This window comes from Salvelinus alpinus, chromosome 27, assembly GCF_045679555.1.
Source record: "Salvelinus alpinus chromosome 27, SLU_Salpinus.1, whole genome shotgun sequence".
NCBI classification, from domain to species: Eukaryota; Metazoa; Chordata; class Actinopteri; order Salmoniformes; family Salmonidae; genus Salvelinus; species Salvelinus alpinus.
In genome coordinates, this window is record NC_092112.1 from 15,176,422 (window position 1) to 15,198,648 (window position 22,227).

Consider the following 22,227-nt stretch of genomic DNA (forward strand, 5'->3'; position numbering starts at 1 on the left):
GGTCACCATAGCAGCACCCACCCGTAGCACGCGCTCCAGCAGGTATATTTCACTGATCACCCCCAAAGCCAATTCGTCCTTTGGCCGCCTTTCCTTCCAGTTCTCTGCTGCCAATGACTGGAACGAACTGCAAAAATCACTGAAGCTGGAGTCTCATATCTCCCTCTCTAACTTCAAGCACCAGCTGTCAGAGCAGCTCACAGATCACTGCACCTGTACATAGCCCATCTGTAAATAGCCCATCTACCTCATCCCCATACTGTTATTTATTTATTTTGCTCCTTTGCACCACGGTATCTTTACTTGCACATTCATCTTCTGCACATCTATCACTCCAGTGTTTAATTGCTAAATTGTAATTATTTCGCCACTATGGCCTATTTATTTACTCATTTGCACACACTGTATATATACTTTTTCTATTGTATTATTGACTGTATGTTTGTTTATTCCATGTGTAACTCTGTGTTGTTGTTTGTGTCACACTGCTTTGCTTTATCTTGGCCAGGTCGCAGTTGTAAATGAAAACTCAATTAGTCTACCTGGTTAAATAAAGGTGAAATAGAACTGTGCACACTTTGGAGAGGTGTGTGGCCACTTGGAGACACAGTAAATCTTACTGTATGTTTTTGTTCGGTTTGGCCTTTGGCTGATCTTGCTCACAACAAGTTCGGTAGCCAAAGTCTACACCCATTCGTCTGTGATTGGTCAACAGTACTACACCTAGTAGGAGTGGGAACATTAATTGTTTGTTGTCATTCTACAAGAGAGAACTAGTTTTCAAATTCTTTCACTTGAGAAATACTGCACCAAATATCTTAGCTAGATGTAAAATTGCGCAACTAAGACCTCAGCAGAAACGTCAAAATAAATTACAGATTTCTTGATTTATCTTGACTATATTAATTCTGACTATTTTGAGGAAGTGTTTCTAGCTATTTTGTTTCTATGGTGGCTCAAATGTGAAAAACAAAACAATTGAAAGCATTTGAGAAAACGAAAAGGAGTGCAACATGAAAATGTTGTCTTATTTACATTGTGTAATTTTTGATGGTCCCTAACTAGCCCCGGAGATAGGCTAATTGGGCTAACTCATCCCACCTGCGAACACACACACACGAGACACCCACAACAAACCACATCCCCAAAACAAACTCATCTTTGAATTCAGTCATGGCCGTTAGCATTTCTTAATGAACCAAATCTAAAATGAGGTCAAATCAGGAAGTGCAGTCACCATTTAAATGCTGTACATTTTGTTTATGAGCTGTATCGAGAAAAGCATACTATCTGTCACCTTGATAAAACATTTTTTATCACATGTTGGTTAAAATTCAGAGGATACAGTTTGCTTGGCTTCATATCGGAGCAGCCGTGCTCACTGGAAACCCATAAAAGAAAACAAAACTCAACATTTGTTTTGCCAGAGGAGTGGACCATTAAATGAACGTCTCATGTACACTCCTATGTAGAAGGGAAAGAGAGGGCAGTATGTGTCAGCCAACATTTCCCTGCTGCTTCTGGAAATCAAAAACTCTGTATTTAGAGAAAAGGCTGCTGTCTTATTGCCTTGAAAGCAACCCGCGTTAACTTCCATATGCACATCTAACTGCTCCAACGACCACTGTGGCAGAGATGTACTCCATTCGAACCCCCTGTGAGGAAAAGTAAACAGCAACATTAATTAAAAAATAAAACTCTTTGGCCAGTCCATTTTCAAGAATGTGTATCTTAAAACTTAACTGTAGTGAATCCTCTAACTTTTCGGATGTACCTAGCAAGTGAAAATCAGTCAAGAGTGTTTTTGGATGTAATGAATGGCAATGCCATCTCTCTGAGATAAGAAAAAGCAATTTGTGGCATTAGCGGTTTGATACCATGGGTTCTCTGAGTGCAAATCACGGGCCCTTTTGGAAAACTTCAGAAATGCATCCTTCCTTCCTACCTTCCTTGAAGTAATCAGAGATCTGAATTGGTTGGATTGGTGAAAGTAATTGGGTGGTAACCTTTCTTACACCTATCCAATCGCGTATAGATCTGTTCTTACCTCAAGGAATCAGGGAAGGAAGGATGCATTTGACAGTAATCGAACAGGGCCCTAGAAGCTAGCGTATTCAGACGATATCATACAGTAGAGTGTACATTTGAGCAATTAACAAACAGACTGTGGCTGGGTCCTGTCTGACTAATTATAAAAACAGCAGGACTTCGTGTAAGCAGCATGTGCGTTCTCTTCTCTGGTCCCATATGCAAATGCTTCCAGGTGCTTGGGCAAATTGATCAGCGAGATAATTTCAAATGTCTGAAATGCTAGCATAGAGAGATAATGTTGTTTGATGTAGATAGGATGCTTGTCCATGATATGGATGTGACACAAAGTATAAATTGTACTCTTAGACCAAAATGTAATCAATTGCAGATAAAGGAAATCACACTGATGGTTCGCTCAGAATGTTTCTTCTGTATCAGAGGTGAAAAATAAGTAAATAACTTTGATTTCCACAGTCGACTATAAACAAGAGGATTGAGATCCTTTATTGACACGTAATGCACACTGTAATACTATACACTTCCTTTCTTTTTCCTTTTTTACAAATTATTAGAAAACTGTACAGTATAAAAGACCAAAGACAATAGGAAAAAGGGTTTATATATTAAATATCTTACATTACCTGGTCAACACATCTTAGAAATGTGTTTGTTTGGCAAAACTTTTTTTTCAAACTGAATACCAAGGCATGTTACGAAAATGATAAGAATGATCTCATGCAGCAACTTCTAAAAAGGGCCTGAGAATTCCTCCATAGTAGGACAAAAGAAGAGTACATTTTCATTAGATGGTTTCAACCTCTTAACCAAGGTAATTTAACACGGACGTACAGTACATGTTTCCAAGGGAAAGAAAACACTTGAAACAGCAAGAGGTAAATGTTTGACTTTTTGACAGTCCAGAGGGAAATGCAATGCATCTATGCCTTATCTGGCTCATTGAGCCCATTGATACGACTCTAGAGAAGTTCTCAGATATGATGTACTAACATATGGCTTGCATGATGACCAACTAACCATTTGAGATAAACAAACATTCAGCATTTAGGAAAAAAGCACAGGACACAGTGCAACATCTATATAGTGAATAACCCAACACTGTGGTATTTGTGGTATTAGACTCACTGCACATTGGTGGGTGAAAAGGGGTTGGAATGCATAGTCAGAACTAGTTTCCTCATATCATTGGCAGGTCATCCTTTTGGCTTCTCACCTCCAACCCTTACGGAGACAGACATCACATTGTGCTTCCTTCACATAGCCACTTGATTGAAGCAAGTTTAGTCATACATTTCAAACCTCATTCATATTTTGTGAGTTCATTCACAAGGATATCCATGGGAAATGCCTCAGCTAGAGTTGGTTCAATTCCATCACCAATCCAGCCCCGAAATTGACTTGTAATAAAGTGAAATGTTTGATAAATGTATATATTTTATGAAAAGGGTAGCTTTCAAAACAAATACAATATGTTAATTACCTGGAATTAAATTGTAATATACCCCGACACTGCAAGCAGGTAGAAATGAGTGAAATTGTGTTCAGAATCTGGCACAGATTTTCAACATTGTTCTCTTTAACACACTGCAGACCTGGGCATTGAATAAAGTCTTGGGCACTTAAATGGCAACTGGCTGATTTACGAGCTGCCACCGGTCACATTACTTAAACGCCACAAGGTCAAAGACTTCTGCAAAGACCTATGGGAATGTCTCTCTCTCTCTGTCTCTCTGTCTCTCTGTCTCTCTCCCTCTCTCTGTCTCTCTCTCTCTCTCTCTCTCTCTGTCTCTCTCTCTCTCTCTCTGTCTCTCTCTCTCTCTCTCTCTCTTGCAGATCATAATCTCGCAAGATGATGGTAACTATAAGAGACAATGCCATTCCGTATGGATTGTACATTTTTCTGCACAACTGACTGCAAACTGAGCTTATAACCAACCGCAAGTCAGTTTTGAGCTCAAATCAATCCTGACAGCCTTCTACTAGCGCAGACATTCGGAACGGATACAAACGTTTGCGTAACATTTGTTCTTACTCAAAGGAAACTCATTGGCCAACAGAACTTCTCACTACTGGCGTAGAAGGCTGTAAAACATTTTTGAACACAAAGAAAGGCAAAGGTTCGGGTATGCAATAATGATCAACTTATTGCTTTTCTCTCATTTTATTCATGGTTTGTTTTTTCATCATACCCAAAAAGATATTATTTTTTTTACATACTTTGTAATCATATAAATACACTATACAACAATACAGTACAAAATACAATTTTTCTCATAAGGAATACATTTAGAGTTTGCTCGGGTAAGCTGGTTTTTAAGACTAGCACTGATCAGAAAAAAAAAGATATTCCCTTGGAATCAGTCTGATCAAGGCACATTCTGGTGACGGTGACAAAGGTGTTCGGTCGTCCTTGGTTAGAGCTTTCCTTCCTCCCACAGGAAACGTAGAAAGTTTGTCCAAAGTTCCATTTAATTGTACTCTGATGGAAGCCAGGCTTTCTCTACTGTACAAGTAGCACACCTGTACCTCTGTTCCTTTATCCATTCATATGGTAACCTCTGTAACCTACACCGGTTGACTTTCACGTTAGTCCTCTTTCCCATCGGCCTTTTCTCCTCCTTTGACTCTATCATCAGTCTCTCAGGCTCTGAACAGCTTGTTTTGCTCCGTTGCCCTTTCACGTCGACTTTCTCTCACTTTCTCTCGCTTTCTCACACCTCCACACCTCCTTTCTGTTGCCCCCCTTGCGTGACAGCGGTCGCCGACACCACGATGTCGAAGCAGGTCTCCATCATGACATGCGACTTGCATAGGTTGACACAGTACTCCAGCTCGCCCGTGGCCTGCTCCAAAGCCTCCAGGTACTCCTGGGACTCTTTGTCCAGATCCGGGTCCACCTCAACTATGGGGGGGGGGGGGGGGGGGGGAGAAAAAGAGAGAAAGATGGAGAGATTAGCATCAGCGATGAGCAGTAGCTAACGCCACCAGATGTACAAGAAAAGTTCAGAAGATGTACAGAATTTAAAAAACACAGATAAAAGATGTAGCCACTCTTGACATTTTGTTGACCATACATCATGTATGTACAGGGAATCTTCATATCTGTGGGAAAAAACCTATCCTAATGCCGTGTCACTATAATGGGTGATCAGAGACGCAATAAGTCAGTGTTGGGGTCAAACTAAAATCCCAATTAAATCATTGAAAAAAGGGCTACTTTCAATTACTTCTGCGGAAGTATTCACCCCCTTGACATTTTTCCTATTTTGTTGCCTTATAACCTGAAATTAAATTATATTTTTTGGGAGGGGTTTTATCATTTGATTTACATAACATGCCTACCACTTTGAAGATGCAAAATATTTTTTATTGTGAAACAAACAAGAAATAAGACAAAAAAACGGAAAACTTGAGCATGCATAACTATTCACCCCCCCCAAAGTCAATACTTTGTAGAGCCACCATTTGCAGCAATTACAGCTGCAAGTCTCTTAGGGTATGTCTCTATAAGCTTGGCACATCTAGCCACTGGGATGTTTGCCCATTCTTCAAGGCAAAACTGCTCCAGCTCCTTCAAGTTGGATGGGTTCCACTGGTGTACAGAAATCTTTAAGTCATACCACAGATTCCTCAATTGAAGGTCTGGACTTTGACTAGGCCATTTCAAGACATTTAAATGTTTCCCCTTAAACCACTTAAGTGTTGCTTTAGCAGTATGCTTAGGGTCATTGTCCTGCTGGAAGGTGAACCTCCGTTCCAGTCTCAAATCTCTGGAAGACTGGAACAGGTTTCCCTCAAGATTTTCCCTGTATTTAGCGCCATCCATCATTCCTTCAATTCTGACCAGTTTCCCAGTCCCTGGATGAAGCATGAGACTTCACTGTGGGGATGGTGTTCTCGTGGTGATGGGAGGTGTTGGGTTTGCGCCAGACATAGGGTTTTCCTTGATGGCCAAAAAGCTACATTTTTGTCTCATCTGACTAGAGTACCTTCTTCCATATGTTTCGGGAGTCTCCAACATGCCTTTTGGCGAACACCAAACGTGTTTGCTTATATATTTTTTCTTTAAGCAATGGCCTTTTTCTGGCAACTCTTCCGTAAAGCCCAGGTCTGTGAAGTGTACGGCTTAAAGTGGTCCTATGGACAGATACTCCAATCTCCACTGTGGAGTTTTGCAGCTCCTTCAGAGTTATCTTTGATCTCTTTGTTAGTGCCCTCCTTGCCTGGTCTGTGAGTTTTGGTGGGCAGTCCTCTCTTGGCAGGTTTGTTGTGGTGAAATATTCTTTCCATTTTTAATAATGGATATAATGGTGCTCTGTGGGATGTTCAAAGTTTTGGATATTTTTTGATAACCCAACCCTGATCTGTACGTCTCCACAACTTTGTCCCTGACCTGTTTGGAGAGCTCCTTGGTCTTCATGGTGCCGCTTACTTGGTGGTGCCCTTAGATTGCACACAGGTGGACTTTATTTAACTAATTATGTGACTTCCGAAGGTAGTTGCTTGCAACAGATCTTATTTAGGGGCTTCATATCAAAGGGGGTGAATACATATGCACGCACCACTTTTCCGTTTTTTATTTTGTAAATTTCACTCCACCAATTTGGACTATTTTGTGTATGTCCATTACATGAAATCCAAATAAAATCAATTTAAATTCAGGTTGTAATGCAACAAAATAGGAAAAACTTGATGGGGATGAATACTTTTACAAGGCACTGTATACCCCCTATACTAACATGTTACCTACTAATATACACCAGACATGGTTAGAGAGAGAAGTTGAGAGGGAGAGATCAGAAAGGGAGAGAGATGTAGAGAGAAAGAGAGATCAGAGAATGAATGAGAGAGATATCATTTATTGGAATTTACTCCAAGCCTGCTATCAGTGCATCCCATGATGCACTATAAACAAGGTCGGCTCACTATGTGATACAGTACTTCTACTAATCTCTATAACTGTGTGGCTCCACTGTGACCGCTCATCCATCGTCACACCTTTTACAGCTTTAAAAGTCATACAGGGACATGAAGATTAATGATGACATGTCTTTGACAGAGCTGGATACGCTGGTATGTCTGATGGAAGCTGCTCAAGACACACTACCCTCATAATCACAACATGAAAGAATGATTTATATAGCTTGACTGCTCCCATCATGGGCTTGGACCAACCGGCGGTCCCTAAACCAATGGGAAACATCTCAGGGAAATAGGGTTTGGAGATGTAGCGGAGGGAAAATAATGCCTTATTGATTTCAAGACGCATACCGGTACACATACCACCCCCAACCCGTCTGCACACGTGAGAACACACGCACAGGATTTTTGCAAAGAGAAGGATTTCAAACGGCTTTTTCTCTTCCTCTATATCCGTAGTAAAGTCATAAGGTGGGTTACTTTTGAATTCAGCTACCTTATGTCATGACTTCCGCCGAAGTCGGTCCCTCTCCTTGTTCGGGCTGTGTTCGGCGGTCGACGTCACCGGCCTTCTAGCCATCGCCGATCCACTTTTCATTTTACATTTGTTTTGTCTTTGTCTTACACACCTGGTTTCAATCCCCAAATTACTTGTTCATTATTTAACCGTCTGTTCCCCCATGTTCGTTTGTGAGTAATTGTTTGTATGTAAGACGTTCCGTTATGTGGGCTCGCATTATTGTATTATATTTGTCTATTTTGAGTAAATTACGTTTATTTACTCATATCTGCTGTCCTGCGCTGTCCTCTACACAAGCTACACACAGACCACATTACACCTTAGTTAACGTTTCTTCATGTCCGTTTACTCAAATAACAATGGAACTTCAGAAACGAGCACGTGAAAAGAGTTACTGATTCCTGATTCCCTTTGGCTGTTTACTTCTGTAATGTTCTCGGGCGTAACACTAACAATATTATTTATATATTATAATATTTATATGAACTCAGCAAAAAAAGAAACGCCCTCTCACTGTCAACTGTGTTTATTTTCAGCAAACTTAACATGTGTAGATATTTCTATGAACATAACAAGATTCAACAACTGAGACATAAACTGAACAAGTTCCACAGACATGTGACTAACATAAATGGAATAATGTGTCCCTGAACAAAGGGGTGGTCAAAATCAAAAGTAACAGTCAGTATCTGGTGTGGCCACCAGCTGCATTAAGTACTGCAGTGCATCTCCTCCTCATGGACTGCACCAGATTTGCCAGTTCTTGCTGTGAGATGTTACCCCACTCTTCCACCAAGGCACCTGCAAGTTCCCTGACATTTCTGGGGGGAATGGCCCTAGCCCTCTCCCTCGATTCAACAGGTCCCAGACGTGCTCAATGGGATTGAGATCCGGGCTTTTCGCTGTCCATGGCAAAACACTGACATTCCTGTCTTGCAGGAAATCAGGCACAGAACATGGCTGGTGGCATTGTCATGAGCCTGCAGGAAAGGTACCACATGAGGGAGGAGGATGTCGTCCCTGTAAAGTACAGCATTGAGATTGACTGCAATGACAACAAGCTCAGTCCGATGGCGCTGTGACACACCGCCCCAGACCTTGACGGACCCTCCACCTCCAAATCTATCCCGCTCCAGAGTACAGGCCTCGGTGTAACGCTCATTCCTTCGACGATAAACGCGAATCCGACCATCACCCCTGGTGAGACAAAACCGCGACTCGTCAGTGAAGAGCACTTTTTTCCAGTCCTGTCTGGTCCAGCGACGGTGGGTTTGTGCCCATAGGTGACGTTGTTGCCGGTGATGTCTGGTGAGAACTTGCCTTACAACAGGCATACAAGCCCTCAGTCCAGCCTCTCTCAGCCTATTACGGACAGTCTGAGCACTGATGGAGGGATTGTGTGTTCCTGGTGTAACTCGGGCAGTTGTTGTTGCTATCCTGTACCTGTCCCGCAGGTGTGATGTTCGGATGTACCGATCCTGTGCAGGTGTTGTTACACGTGGTCTGCCACTGCGAGGACGATCAGCTGTCCATCCTGTCTCCCTGTAGCGCTGTCTTAGGCGTCTCACAGTACGGACATTGCAATTCACCTCCGGATGAAAAGCGTGCCCAATGTAAACTGCCTGCTACTCAGGCCCAGAAGCTAGGATATGCATATAATTGTAGATTTGGATAGACACTCTAAAGTTTCTAAAACTGTTAAAATTATGTCTGTGAGTATAACAGAACTGATATGGCAGGCGAAACCCTGAGGACAAACCATCCCAAAACAAACAAAATTCCACCTACCTCTATTTTCAATGGCTATCACTTTCATTATAAGGCCAAGTACTCCCAGATTGCAGTTCCTAGGACTTCCACTAGATGTCAACAGTCTTTAGAAAGAGTTTGTTGTTGGTTTTTGGAAAAATGAGCCAGAAATTTTAGTTTTTCTAGGTGGCTCCCATTTTGGCTGTAGTGTTTCCAAGCGCGTGGAAGAGAGCGTCTTAAATTGTATAGTTTATTTACGTATAAGGATACCTAAGGTTTGATTATAAACGTTGTTTGACTTGTTTGGAAAAGTTTATTAGTAACGTTTGGGATTCATTTTGTATGCATTTTGATGGAGGGAAACTGGGTGGATTATTGACTGAAGCGCGCCAGCTAAACTGAGTTTTTATGGATATAAAGAAGGACATTGTCCAACAAAATGACAATTTGTGATGTAACTGGGACCTTTTGGAGTGCCAACAGAAGAAGATCATCAAAGGTAAGGCATTTCTTATATCGCTATTTCTGACTTTCGTGTCGCACCTGCCTGGTTGAAATATGTTTGTCATGTGTTTGTATGCGAGGCGCTGTCCTCAGATAATCACATGGTTTGCTTTCGCCGTAAAGCCTTTTTGAAATCTGACACCGCGGCTGGATTAACAAGAAGTTAACTTTATTTTGATGTATTACACTTGTGATTTTATGAAAGTTAAATATTTATAATACTGTAGTTTGAATTTCGCGCTCTGCAATTTTACCGGATGGAAGTTAACTTCCTGACTGATGTCTTGAGATGTTGCTTCAATATATCCACATAATTTTCCAACCTCATGATGCCATCTATTTTGTGAAGTGCACCAGTCCCTCCTGCAGCAAAGCACCCCCACAACATGATGCTGCCACCCTCGTGCTTCACGGTTGGGATGGTGTTCTTCGGATTGCAATCCTCCCTCTTTTTCCTCCAAACATAACGATAGTCATTATGGCAAACAGTTCTATTGTTGCTTCATCAGACCAAAGGACATTTCTCCAAAAAGTACGATCTTTGTCCCCATGTGCAGTTGCAAACCGCAGTCTGGCTTTTTTATGCCGGTTTTGGAGCAGTGGCTTCTTCCTTGATGAGCGGCCTTTCAGGTTATGTCGATATAGGACTCGTTTTACTGTGGATATAGATACTTTTAAACCTGTTTCCTCCAGCATCTTCAAAAGGTCCTTTGCTGTTGTTCTGGGATTGATGTGCACTTTTCACACCAAAGTACGTTCATCTCTAGGAGACAGAATGCGTCTCCTTCCTGAGCGTTATGACGGCTGCGTGGTCCCATGGTGTTTATACTTGTGTACTATTGTTTGTACAGATGAACGTGGTACCAGACTTGTAAGGGTCTACAATTTTTTTTCTGAGGTCTTGGCTGATTTCTTTTGATTTTCCCATGATGTCAAGCAAAGAGGCACTGAGTTTGAAGGTAGGCCTTGAAATACATCCACAGGTACACTTCCAGTTGACTCGAATTATGTCAATTAGCCTATCAGAAGCTTCTAAAGCCATGACATAATTTTCTGGAATTTTTCAAGCTGTTTAAAGGCACAGTCAACTTAGTGTATGTAAACTTCTGACCCACTGGAATTGTGATTCAGTGAATTAATAATAATATAATCTGTCTGTAAACAATTGTTGGAAAAATTACTTGTGTCATGCACAAAGTAGATGTCCTAACCGACTTGCCAAAACTATAGTTTGTTAACAAGACATTTGTGGAGTGGTTGAAAAACGAGTTTAATGACTCCAACCTAAGTGTATGTAAACCTCCAACTTCAACTGTACATACTGTTTATGCATGTGTTGTGTTTTTTTACAAATGATATGTTTCTACAACAAGGACTATATCTTTAGCCACTATGTGATGGATGTGTGATCAAACTTTAGAAAAAGTAGAGCAAGTATTATTGTACATTTGTATAACTTTTACATAAAGGTTATTCAGTTGTAAAGACAGCTCTCCAATCCAAAATGTTTCCATGCTCTTTATCAATATTCCATATGCTACTGGTATATATATTTCATACTTTCATTTTGTTTATAACCAATTAACCGACTTGCCAAAACTATAGTTTGTTAACAAGACATTTGTGGAGTGGTTGAAAAACGAGTTTTAATGACTCCAACCTAAGTGTATGTAAACATCCGACTTCAACTGTATGTATGTGTATATGTATGAATATTTATATATATATATATATATATATATATATATATATATACTGTATATGTGGGTATGTATGTATATATATATAGATATATATTTACCCAAAAGATATATGGGGGATTAGAAATGATGCAGACAATAACATTGATGGAAGCAAAAATCTATCCTCAATATTAAAGCTGATCCAACCCCTAACAAAAAGAATACAAATATTTATCATTATACTCCCAAAATACTGTGGCCTCTTTCCCTTGCCAAAGACCTGGAGGCGTTTGGTGTGTTAAGAAGCTTCCAGAAATAGATTATAATGGATAGAGCTCAGCTAGAAAGGAAGGGATCTTCTCTGCCAAACCTTCGGCGACCTGCACCGCTCAACTGGAAATAGCCTCCTTGTTCTGCCGTCTATTTGGGGAACGGATCCACTTGCTTGCCTTTAGTTTGTGTGCGAGATACGTTAAGTGCCTCCCTAAAAGTGTTTTCCCACATTGACACTGGCAGAAAATAGTTTTTACCACTTTAACAGTTTACCCTAGAAAGGAACCTAAGAGAATCAAACCCATCAAAAAATAAAAAAGCTATTGGCCGACGTTGCTTCCTTTGTCAATGTTAGTGTTTCTGTATGCGAGAGTGGTTTCAGCTGTTGACCCAATATGGACCACAAGTAGCGTTAACTACAAGGTCACAATGAGGTCAACCACGCACATTTGCTTGACACCTGCACAATGCATTTCATTGAGTGCAATGGCACTGCCATAGGGCATAGGGAATATTGTAGTAACTGGGACAGATGTCACAATGAAGAGCTTGGGAGATCAGCTGCTCCTACAGTGTAGGAAGGGTTTGTTTACTATTATGTTCAAGATGGTTCTCGTGTGACCCAACTCCAACAGAGGATAGCACAGCCTGGAATCGTTAGCTAGTTACACAACTTTGTTGTCCACTTACAATAGCTTCAGAGAGGCTAAATGCAGGAAAGCTGAGCGTGAGAGTGGTCACAGCGAGTGACTTAGAGGTATACATCTCCCTAAGAGAAGCAGTCAATGGTATATTCATTAGCACAAAGCTACGTTTCAAGTAACAATCATTTGTAAAGACATGAGCAAACAACAGATACACTACATGGCCAAAAGTATGTGGACACCTGCTCGTCGAATATCTCATTCCAAAATGATGGGCATTAATATGGAGTTGGTCCCCCCTTTGCGGCTATAACAGCCTCCACTCTTCTAGGAAGGCTTCCCACTAGATGTTGGAACATTGCTGCAGGGACTTGCTTCCATTCAGCCATAAGAGCATTAGTGAGGTCGGGCACTGATGTTGGGCGATTAGGTTCCAATTCATCCCAAAGGTATTCGATGGGGTTGAGGTCAGGGCTCTGTGTAGGTCAGTAAAGTTCTTCAACACCGATCTCAACAAACCATTTCTGTATTTCTGTTTCAACAAACCCCTCGCTTTGTGCACGGGGGCATTGTCATGCTGAAACAGGAAAGGGCTTTCCCCAAACTGTTGCCACAAACTTGGAAGCACAGAATTATCTAGAACGTAATTGCAGGCTGTTGCGTTAAGATTTCCCTTCACTGGAACTAAGGGGCTTAGCCCGAACCACGAAGAACAGCTCCAGACCATTATTCCTCCTCCACCATACTTTACAGTTGGCACTAAGCATTCGGGCAGGTAGCGTTCTCCTGGCATCCGCTAAACCCAGATTTGTCCGCCGAGCTGCCAGATTGTGAAGCATGATTCATCTCTCCAGAGAACGCATTTCTACTGTTCCAGAATCCAATGGAGGCGAGCTTTACACCACTCCAGCCGACGCTTGGCATTGCACATGGTGTTCTTAGGCTTGTGTGCAGCTGCTTGGCCATGGAAACCCATTTCATGAAGCTCCCGACGAACAGTTCTTGTGCTGACGTTGCTTCCAGAGGCAGTTTGGAACTCGGTAGTGAGTGTTGCAACCAAGGACAGATTATTTTTACACGCTTCAGCACTCGCCGGTCCCATTCTGTGAGCTTGTGTGGCCTACCACTTTGCGGCTGAGCTGTTGTTGCTCCTAGACGTTTCCACATCACAATAAAAGCACTTACAGTTGACCGGGGCAGCTCCAGCAGGGCAGAAATGTGACGATATGACTTGTTTGGAAAGGTGGCATCCTATGATGGTGCCACGTTGAAAGTCACTGAGCTCTTAAGTACGGGCCATTCTACTGCCAATGTTTGTCTATGGAGATCGCATGGCTGTGTGCTCGATTTTACACACCTGTCAGCAACGGGTGAGGTTGAAATATCCCGACTCCTCTAATTTGAAGAGGTGTCCACATCCTTTTGGCCATGTATTGTAGAATAGAATAGAATACCTGACTGCTGCTTTGACAGTTGGATAAAAGTCCATCTTTAACACAACCCAGTTACAAAACAAGGTGGTACACTTTAAGCACACTTGAAATAGTACACCAGATTTCTGTAGTAAGCTACTCACACTCTCCGGTCCACTTGCCAGGGTCCAGCATCAGCCTGCTCTTGGCATCCTCCAATTCCCCACTCAACCTCTCGTGCTTGGCCCTCAGCTCCCTGATCCGCTGTTGCCTCTTCTCCAGCATCCTCAGCCTTGCGTTGAAGTACAGCAGTCCCTGTGAGAGTAAACGGTAAGGATGGATGGAGTGAGCAGAGAGACAAAAGACGAGTGGAGGAAAGGAGCTGAGTGTGCTCCCTTTGGAGAAACCCTGACTTGGATGGAGGGAGGGAAGTAAACAGAGAGAGAGAGAGCGAGAGCGAGAGAGAGCGAGAGAGAGAGCGAGCCAGACAGAGGAGTATCTTTAGCCGGACGCTTCGATTAGTAGTTTCGGGAGAGGGAGTTTTAGAGATTATTCAAAATGGAATCAAGAGTGGCTAACCTGTGGAGATTTACAGCTCTGTCCATTGCCGGGGTTAATTAGGATAAATAAAATTAGCATCCACTCTAATCTCTCGCTTTGCTTTAATCTCCAGGACAAACATTGAGCTCAGGGATTAGGTGTAGACGTAGTCCACCAGTACCAAGTTATTGAAAGATAGAATAACAGAACAGATTATTCCTAGTTCAGTCCCTCCAGGATTCTGTGATCGCAATCACCACATAAAACAGTCAAATCACTACAATATTACGGCATAAAACTGTCCCATCACTGCACCACAAAAAGAGGGTTCACAATTTTAACCAATCACCGCACTTCTACCGCATAAAGTGGTTCAATCAAAGCCCCAGGTCAACAAACATTTCTCCAGTCAGTGCAATTTTGTGACAAATTTGACAAAATCCTCACAAATTGTCATTCAACATGTCAGAATTGCTGCAGCAAAATCAAGCATTTTAGCCCCACAGTAAAAAGCAAAAAACACCTCAAAATCCTGGAGGAACTACTAGTTGGAACTGTGTTTTTCATCACTACAAGGGAGGTCAATTGCTTTCGCACAAAATTTGTTTTTGGACACATTTGTGCCACAATATAATGTGTCTATTTCACAAGGCATAGCAGAATGAATTAATTCCATGCTTCATGCATCTTCCATTTTAGCACATGATCTAATAATCAAGGCACATCCATCGAGTTTAATGAACAAACCTTTTCCACATCCTGGAATGGCTGTGAGATGAGAGAGAGAGAGCAGAAAAAAATACATTATTAACATTCGCTAATGCAAAGATAATACACAATTTAAATGGATGCACTTTGAAATGCAATTAATCACACAAACACGCACGCACACACACACACACACACACACACACACACACACACACACACACACACACACACACACACACACACACACACACACACACACACACACACACACACACACACACACACACACACACACACACACACACACACACACACACACACACACACAGTTACATGCACATTGCACACACACACACTTAAAATTGTTCATTTTGGGGAGCTCGGGATGACAGGCTCTAAAAGACGAATTGAAGATAATCTTTTCCTAATTGAAAATAAATCAAAGCACCATCAGGCAGAATTGATGTATTTTACCCACTACACTATTCGCTGGATGACTAGGTACTACATTATTTGCTGGGTGACTGGCTCCTACACTATTTGCTGGGTGACTGGCTCCTACACTATTTGCTGGGTGAATGGGTCCTAAACTTTCTGCTGGGTAACTTGGTCCTAAACTATTCACTGGGTGACTGGGTCCCACTGGTGGGAATGGTTAATGACCCGTGGACATGGAGAGTGGAGAGGCCCATGAAGAGAAATCAGGCGAGGGCCCAGATAGCAGGTCCAACCTTCATCCTCCACCCCTAGTTTCCCCTCTTTCTCCTTGGGCTTCCTCCACCCCTATTTTCCCTTCTTCCTCGTTGGGCTTCCTCCACCCCTAGTTTCCCCTCTTCCTCGTTGGGCTTTCTCCACCCCTAGTTTCCCGTTTTCCTCATTGGGCTTTCTCCACCCCTAGTTTCCCATTTTCCTCGTTGGGCTTCCTCCACCACTAGTTTCCCCTCTTCCTCGTTCAGCTTCCTCCAACCCTGGTTTCCCCTCTTCCTCGTTCAGCTTCCTCCAACCCTGGTTTCCCCTCTTCCTCGTTGGGCTTCCTCCAACCCTGGTTTCCCCTCTTCCTCGTTGGGCTTCCTCCAGCCCTAGTTTCCCCTTTTCCTCATCGGGCTTCCTCTACCCCTAGTTTCCTCTCTTCCTCGTTGGGCTTCCTCCACCCATAGTTTCCCCTTTTTCCTCATAGGGCTTCCTCCATCACTAGTTTCCCCTCTTCCTCATTGGGCTTCCTCCACCACTAGTTTCCCCTCTGCCTCGTTGGGCTTCCTCCACCCCTAGTGTCACTCTTAGTAGTGGATGGATTTAGGGTTCGAGACAGTTTAGGCAGCCTTGCTTTTTAATCTGGGGCATGTTCAGTTGAGGCTGATGAACTGGACTGTCCTCCTTAATTTTAGCCCACTGCGAAGGGGAGCCATGCCTGTTACGCAGCCATGATAATCTTGAAATGTTATTTATAAAGTAGACAATTACTGGAGGGAAATTCCTTTTGTCCTTTGGTGAGGTCAAAAGGGGAACTGGTGTGACATGCACAACATTTAAGCAAGTAAGGAGAGGGAAAAAAAGCAAATAAAATAACATTCCCACACAAATAAGTCAAAATATTCTGGAGTCTACAGTCTGGCTAATTTGTGTACATACACATGCACGCCTGCGCACGCACTCACACACACACCACTTTAGAATGCCAAGAAGCAAGCAGATGGAGAATCTCTAACCTCTGTCCCCGTGGCACCCTCTCGCCTCCTCTGCAGCCGTTCCACGTCGTCGATCTCGTACACCTTGATCTCGAAGGGCTCTTTCAGGGTCCCACCCAAGGGGGGCAAGTCCACCCACTGGCCTGGTACGCCAGCCTTTCTGCCCAGGGAGGAGGTGTCCGGCAGGGGAGCAGGGATGAGACGGCGCCGCTGGAGGCCTGGAGCAAGTGAGTGAAGGGAGTGATCAGTGGGGGTACCGCTGTTCATTGGAGTTGGATATGCACACCAGCAAAATCCTAGCACGTGCGGCACTGCCTTGAAATATGCATGAAGCAAAAACATGCCAAGATACAGACTGATAGCAGACTTCCATAGAGCCAGCTGGGATCACATAACCTTGGGCTAGCACTGATTACATATGCATTAGGCACTAGACCCTATCTATTGCTGTTATGAATTACGGCGGATGGGCACATGAATCTGAATAGGCCGAATTCTTGTTATGAGTGTACACTGCAGCCGGATAAGCTGTCACTTCAGATACTACACTTGAATAGTGATTCATGACAATGCTAGGTGGAGTACATACTGTACATCAAAATATATATTCATAGGTTTATGAAAAATAGATATATAAATGTGAGATATTCATGTGTAAGGCAAATTCATACATGACATTAGAGTGTATGAATACATGCATTCTTACTCGCTTCAGCATGCATGCAATGTTGTATTGAGCACCAGGGTTGTCACCTAGCAACGCTTTTCAATAGAATATAAATAATCTACTAGTGAGAAAGCTAGAGAAAATATCGTATGTATATTTATTTTACAGATATCAAAGAAAAGGTATATAACTATTTTAATATGTATATTGTTAATTGGATTATTGTGTGGCACTAAATAAAATAACATGACACTTATTTCACAAGTACAACTTTATGAGATCATGAGTGGTGATTGATGTGGTATAGCTGTCTGGATATTGTTACAGAACTCTCTCAGTGTAACTAATACTCACCATTGCCTCTCTTCTTGGGTGATTTAGACACTCTACTCCTATTGGAGGTGGACACCCCGCTCTCGCTCATGGAGTCGTGGGCTGACGAGGCGCTGCCTGTGGTCTCGCTGTCCCGGATCATGCTCTCATACCCGCTGCTGCCCCCGCTGTGGTAGAAGAGCGCAGTGCGCCCCATGGCCGGTGGAAGCTCCCCACTGAGCACACTGCTATTGTCACTACCGTGCCCGCTGCTGTAACGCTGGGGCCTCCGCGGGGCTGTGATCTTGCTATAGGGCGAGGGTAGCGGCGTGCTGATAGGGGACCCGCTGACGCTTGCCCCGCTATCGTTGGCATTGTCCCCTGAACTCCTGCTTAGATGTTTCCTTGGGCTTCCCGCCACAAGCTCACTAACTCGGCTGTTGGCAGCCCGGATGGCCTGCTTGGTGCCCATGATAGTGCCCCTGCCAGGCTTGCCATTACCATTGGTCCCTGGCAAAGAACGAGCTGGAGGTTTCCCAGTTGGAGGTAGGCTGGCATTGCGTGCGGTTGGCGCATCATCAGATTTGGTGGAGTAGTTAAGGGTCTTGGAACTGCTGGCATACAAAGTTCTAGCCTTTGATCCACTGGCAACTATGGCCCTGGGGTTGACATTAGCTTTGAGCTGTCCCAACTTGCTTGTCGTCGCAAAGGTGGTAGAGGAAGGTGGAGAGGTAGCAGTGGATGTGGAAGTAGTGGAGGTGGGAACCCCAAGTTTTGGCACTGATCTATTGGATTTTTCATTGTCTCCTAAACTAATACCACTATTCTCTCTCGACAGGCCAGGTCTGGACCTCACTGAGGTTAGACTGTCACTTCTCTCCAAGGACATTAGGCTACCATAGTACCTTCCAGAATCGCCTTTGGCTCCTCGTGTCTTCAGGCTTGACGCTGTCTTAGCTGAGCCATGGTCAGCCTTCAAGCTGGATGTTTTGTAGCTAAATAAATCCCCTCTGAATCGAACATCGAATTCCTCCTCGGATACTGATGTTTTAGGCAATGAGGACCTTGCAGCGTCGCTGGCTGCCCTTAAGGCACTAGGAGATAAGACTATCCTTGTCTTTTGATCAAGGCTTGATTTGCGAACAGGTGGAGCAGGAGGAGAGATAGAGCTGGACTTTGGAAGCATGCTGCTTTTCTGTCCATTTGCCTTCTTTCCCAAAGAGGAGAATCTCAGACTACCACTGCCTGAAGTACCATCGCGGCCCCATTTTGATTCAGGGGAACTGTGGGGGACTGACACTGTGCCAAGAGTGGTGGCGCCTCGCCTGAGCTGTGGCATCCTGCTCATGGTCTCTGCTTTCTTGCTGCTGGACTTCTCACAACCGTCTACCACCCTCTGAGTTGAGGAGGATACCTGTGCTTTCGGCGGTCGAGGTACACTGTTGCTGTTTCCTCCCGGCTTCCTGGAAGGGAGGCCACTCACGCCATTTCTGGGTGGCTTACTCGCCACAGTGGATTCAGTCGCTCTAGGATCCGAATGGCCGGCCCCTTGCAACCAGAGATCATCTTGCTTGCCTTCCTGCCTGCTGCAGCTTGGGGCAACTGATGAGGTAGGTTTGGTTTTCCTGGGAAGACTGGAGTGAACAGCATGGTGTGGGATCTGAGAAGATGCTGAGGTGTTCAGAGTGTTTGCTCTGAGAGATGCTTTGGTAGAGTCAGGAGAAGGTGGGCACTTAGTTAGGGAGAGCTTGCTTGGGGTGGCGGGGTCACTGTCCAACTCAGAGAAGCAGACACCACTGTCATTTAGGGAGCTCTTGGGGCCATGCTGCAAGAATGTCTCCCTACGGAATATACCAGGGGAGGACAATATGGAGGTGTTCTCCGGTGCCATGCACTTAGCCCTCTGTAAGAATCTACTTGTCGAATGGGTGCCGTCGCTCTCCAGCGAGCACACGCTCACTTCACTCGGCCAGGAGCCGATGGAAGACTGTCTGCTACCATGATGGGCAAACATCTCCTCCTGTGAGGTTGAGCTCACCCCAGATGCACACTCTTGAGCTGTGTAAGCATCAAACTCATCGTTGATGCTGCTAATTATGCTGACAGGACGGGAGCCTGAGGCCAGGGCCTGAAGGGAGCAGTCACTGTTAAAGCTGATGATGCTGGAGGGCCGCCCATTGTCTGGGACCAGGCCTATGGGTAGGTCCTCCACAACTGTGAACACCAGCTCGTCTTCCCCATTCAGCTCCACAGGTTGCTGCAGGGTGATCGTGGTCCTCAGGACATCTCTCTCCAGGCATCTGCCCCTCAATGCTGCCCGAAGATGGCTCATCTCCATAGGACTCCTGCCATGATAGGCCCTCTCCAGGACCGGGGACCCCCCATGTTGTCCTTGCCTTAGGGCCTGCTGACTCATGCCCACAGGGGGTGCACGGCAGATAGCATCCAGGCCCTGAGAGGGTGTTCTGGAGGATCTTGGCAAAGAAGGAGAGGCAGAAGGCTTAGGCGTAGGCCCTTTGTTGAGGTAGACCTTCTCTCGCACCACAGGCTCTGAGTCTTGCAACAAAACCCTGCTGGGCTTAACCACGCAGGCCAGAACCTTCTCCCCATCTGCACTTGTCCATTTGTGACTCTCTGGGACACCTCCATCTAAGGACAATTTGGAATGTTCCTGCTCAGAATTAGCGAGAGCTGTGTGGGTGGTTGTTGTGCTAATAATAGGCTTTTGGGAGGGGGATTTAACAGTCTTGGGGGACACAGCCTCCTCTGGGCTTTTGGTCCTTGGGGCTATTTGTGCCCCTTTGCCCTCCCCAGTCAAGGCAGCTGGGCCCTCGCTGCCATCAATGCACTCCAGTCTCTCTTGGAGCTCAGCAAACGTGTCGCACTTGAAGTATTCCACCTCCGGGCGTTGGGTGTCTTTCCCGCGCTTCCTGTTCAGCGAGGGGATGATCGGAACAAAGGAAGGTGGGCCCTCATTGTCGCTGAGCTCTCTGTCTGAAATGGTGGCCCCACCAGGACCGATGTAGATGACCGTGTCGCAGGAGTGCTCACTGCTGGATGAGTAGTCCGGGTCGCTGGACAGCAATGTGGGCATATCGGGGTCAAGAGCCACGGTTCGTGGGTGGAAGGGTCTCAAGTGTGGCTTGCGGATTCGTCCCTCCTCGCAGGAACTCTCGCCACCAGAGGAGCTGGATGCATACTGTAAGCAGGAGAGAGAACACACATTCAAATCTTGTCTCGCGGTAGGGATTCAATAGCCGAATTATAAACTGTGTTCAATTCCTAGACTTTCAATTTATTGGAAACCACATGTCAATACCATTCAAGGTTAAAGTGCAAACCAAAGGCTACATGAAAATGTGTGTAAAAATCATTTTATGTATCCTATGGTGTCCTGATCTATAAAATATAAATACATGCTGTCAATCTGCCTAATTATGTTGAAGGTATGCTTTCCAAATCTCAGGGCATATATTGGATTCTCTTTAGTATTGATTACATAGCATAAGACACTGAGAAAATTATCGCTGTAACAGCCCTTCCTTTGGAAGAAATACAGATGAACTTTATAGATTTAATTATTTCTATGGCAGAGTCATTATTACCCTGGGAAATCCTTCAAACGTTTCAGACATTCTCTAATTGAGCGATACCAAAGGATGCTTGAAGAATAAAGTCTTTATCTATGGAGACCATGCAAAGAATGGAATATGAATTTATTGATCCAAATCTTAATGGATGCAAGACCCAATACTCACGTACACATTCTGGATTCAGATGACCGCACTCTCACACACACACTTTAATTCAAAACAAAACCCACTGGGCAAAGACGTCAGTTCAACATCTAGTTCTGATTTACATTTTGATTGAGTTGTCAACTAATGTGAATTCAATGTGAAATCAACCAAAAATGTCAACCTGTCATTGGATTTAGGTTAAAATGTAGGTTTTAATTTTAATTTTAATTAGGTTTAGGTTTTTTTTTAAATACAAAATTCCCTTGACGTTGATGACTTTTTGCAAATCTAATCAGTTTTCCACGTTGATTCAACGTCAACAGACTGAATGTTTTGGTTGAACTGATTTGGAAACAGCATTGATTCAACCAGTTTTTTCCCCCAGTAGGAAGCCTTGAAATAGCTTGTTGAAATGTTACTACCTTGGATTTCTTCCTCCTCATACGGTGGATACGCGAGGCCAGCTGCACGGTGGTGAGCGTCTCCATGTAATTGGTTGGTGAGTCAGAGATGTGTGCTATCATGGTGGTTCGGCAGTTGATGTTGCCCAGAGATTCCCTCAGCAACATGGTGAGCTTGCTATCCCTGAATAATACATCAAAAATCCTCTCGTTAGCCCCCCAAAAAAGGACCAGCACCAGATCCGTGTAGCCGTAACCCACTCCCCTCTAAACCTCCCAGGATCACAGCAACCATTCCTAATTGTACCAAAGGATTAGGCATAGACAGGCAAAAGGCAGCGGGAACGAGATCTCATTTACCATTTTCAACTACTACTTTCCGTTTCAACTACCTTCTCATGTTCTGTCTGTAAGTAGG

The 22,227-nt window shown here is 44.0% G+C and overlaps 1 protein-coding gene across 1 annotated transcript in view; it reads right to left on the reverse strand.

Annotated features, from left to right (window-relative positions):
* Positions 1 to 2,510: 2,510 nt before the first annotated feature.
* kif26aa (kinesin family member 26Aa) overlaps positions 2,511 to 22,227 on the reverse strand; it is a 55,656-nt gene continuing 35,939 nt past the window's right edge. Inside the window, exons 8-13 of the mRNA XM_071369471.1 lie at positions 21,831 to 21,993; positions 17,711 to 20,867; positions 16,711 to 16,907; positions 15,041 to 15,061; positions 13,918 to 14,068; positions 2,511 to 4,951 (exon numbers count right to left, since the gene is read on the reverse strand). Coding sequence (XP_071225572.1) covers positions 4,761 to 4,951; positions 13,918 to 14,068; positions 15,041 to 15,061; positions 16,711 to 16,907; positions 17,711 to 20,867; positions 21,831 to 21,993 — 3,880 coding nt within the window. The 3' untranslated portion in view covers positions 2,511 to 4,760. The remainder of the gene's footprint in view (positions 4,952 to 13,917; positions 14,069 to 15,040; positions 15,062 to 16,710; positions 16,908 to 17,710; positions 20,868 to 21,830; positions 21,994 to 22,227) is intronic.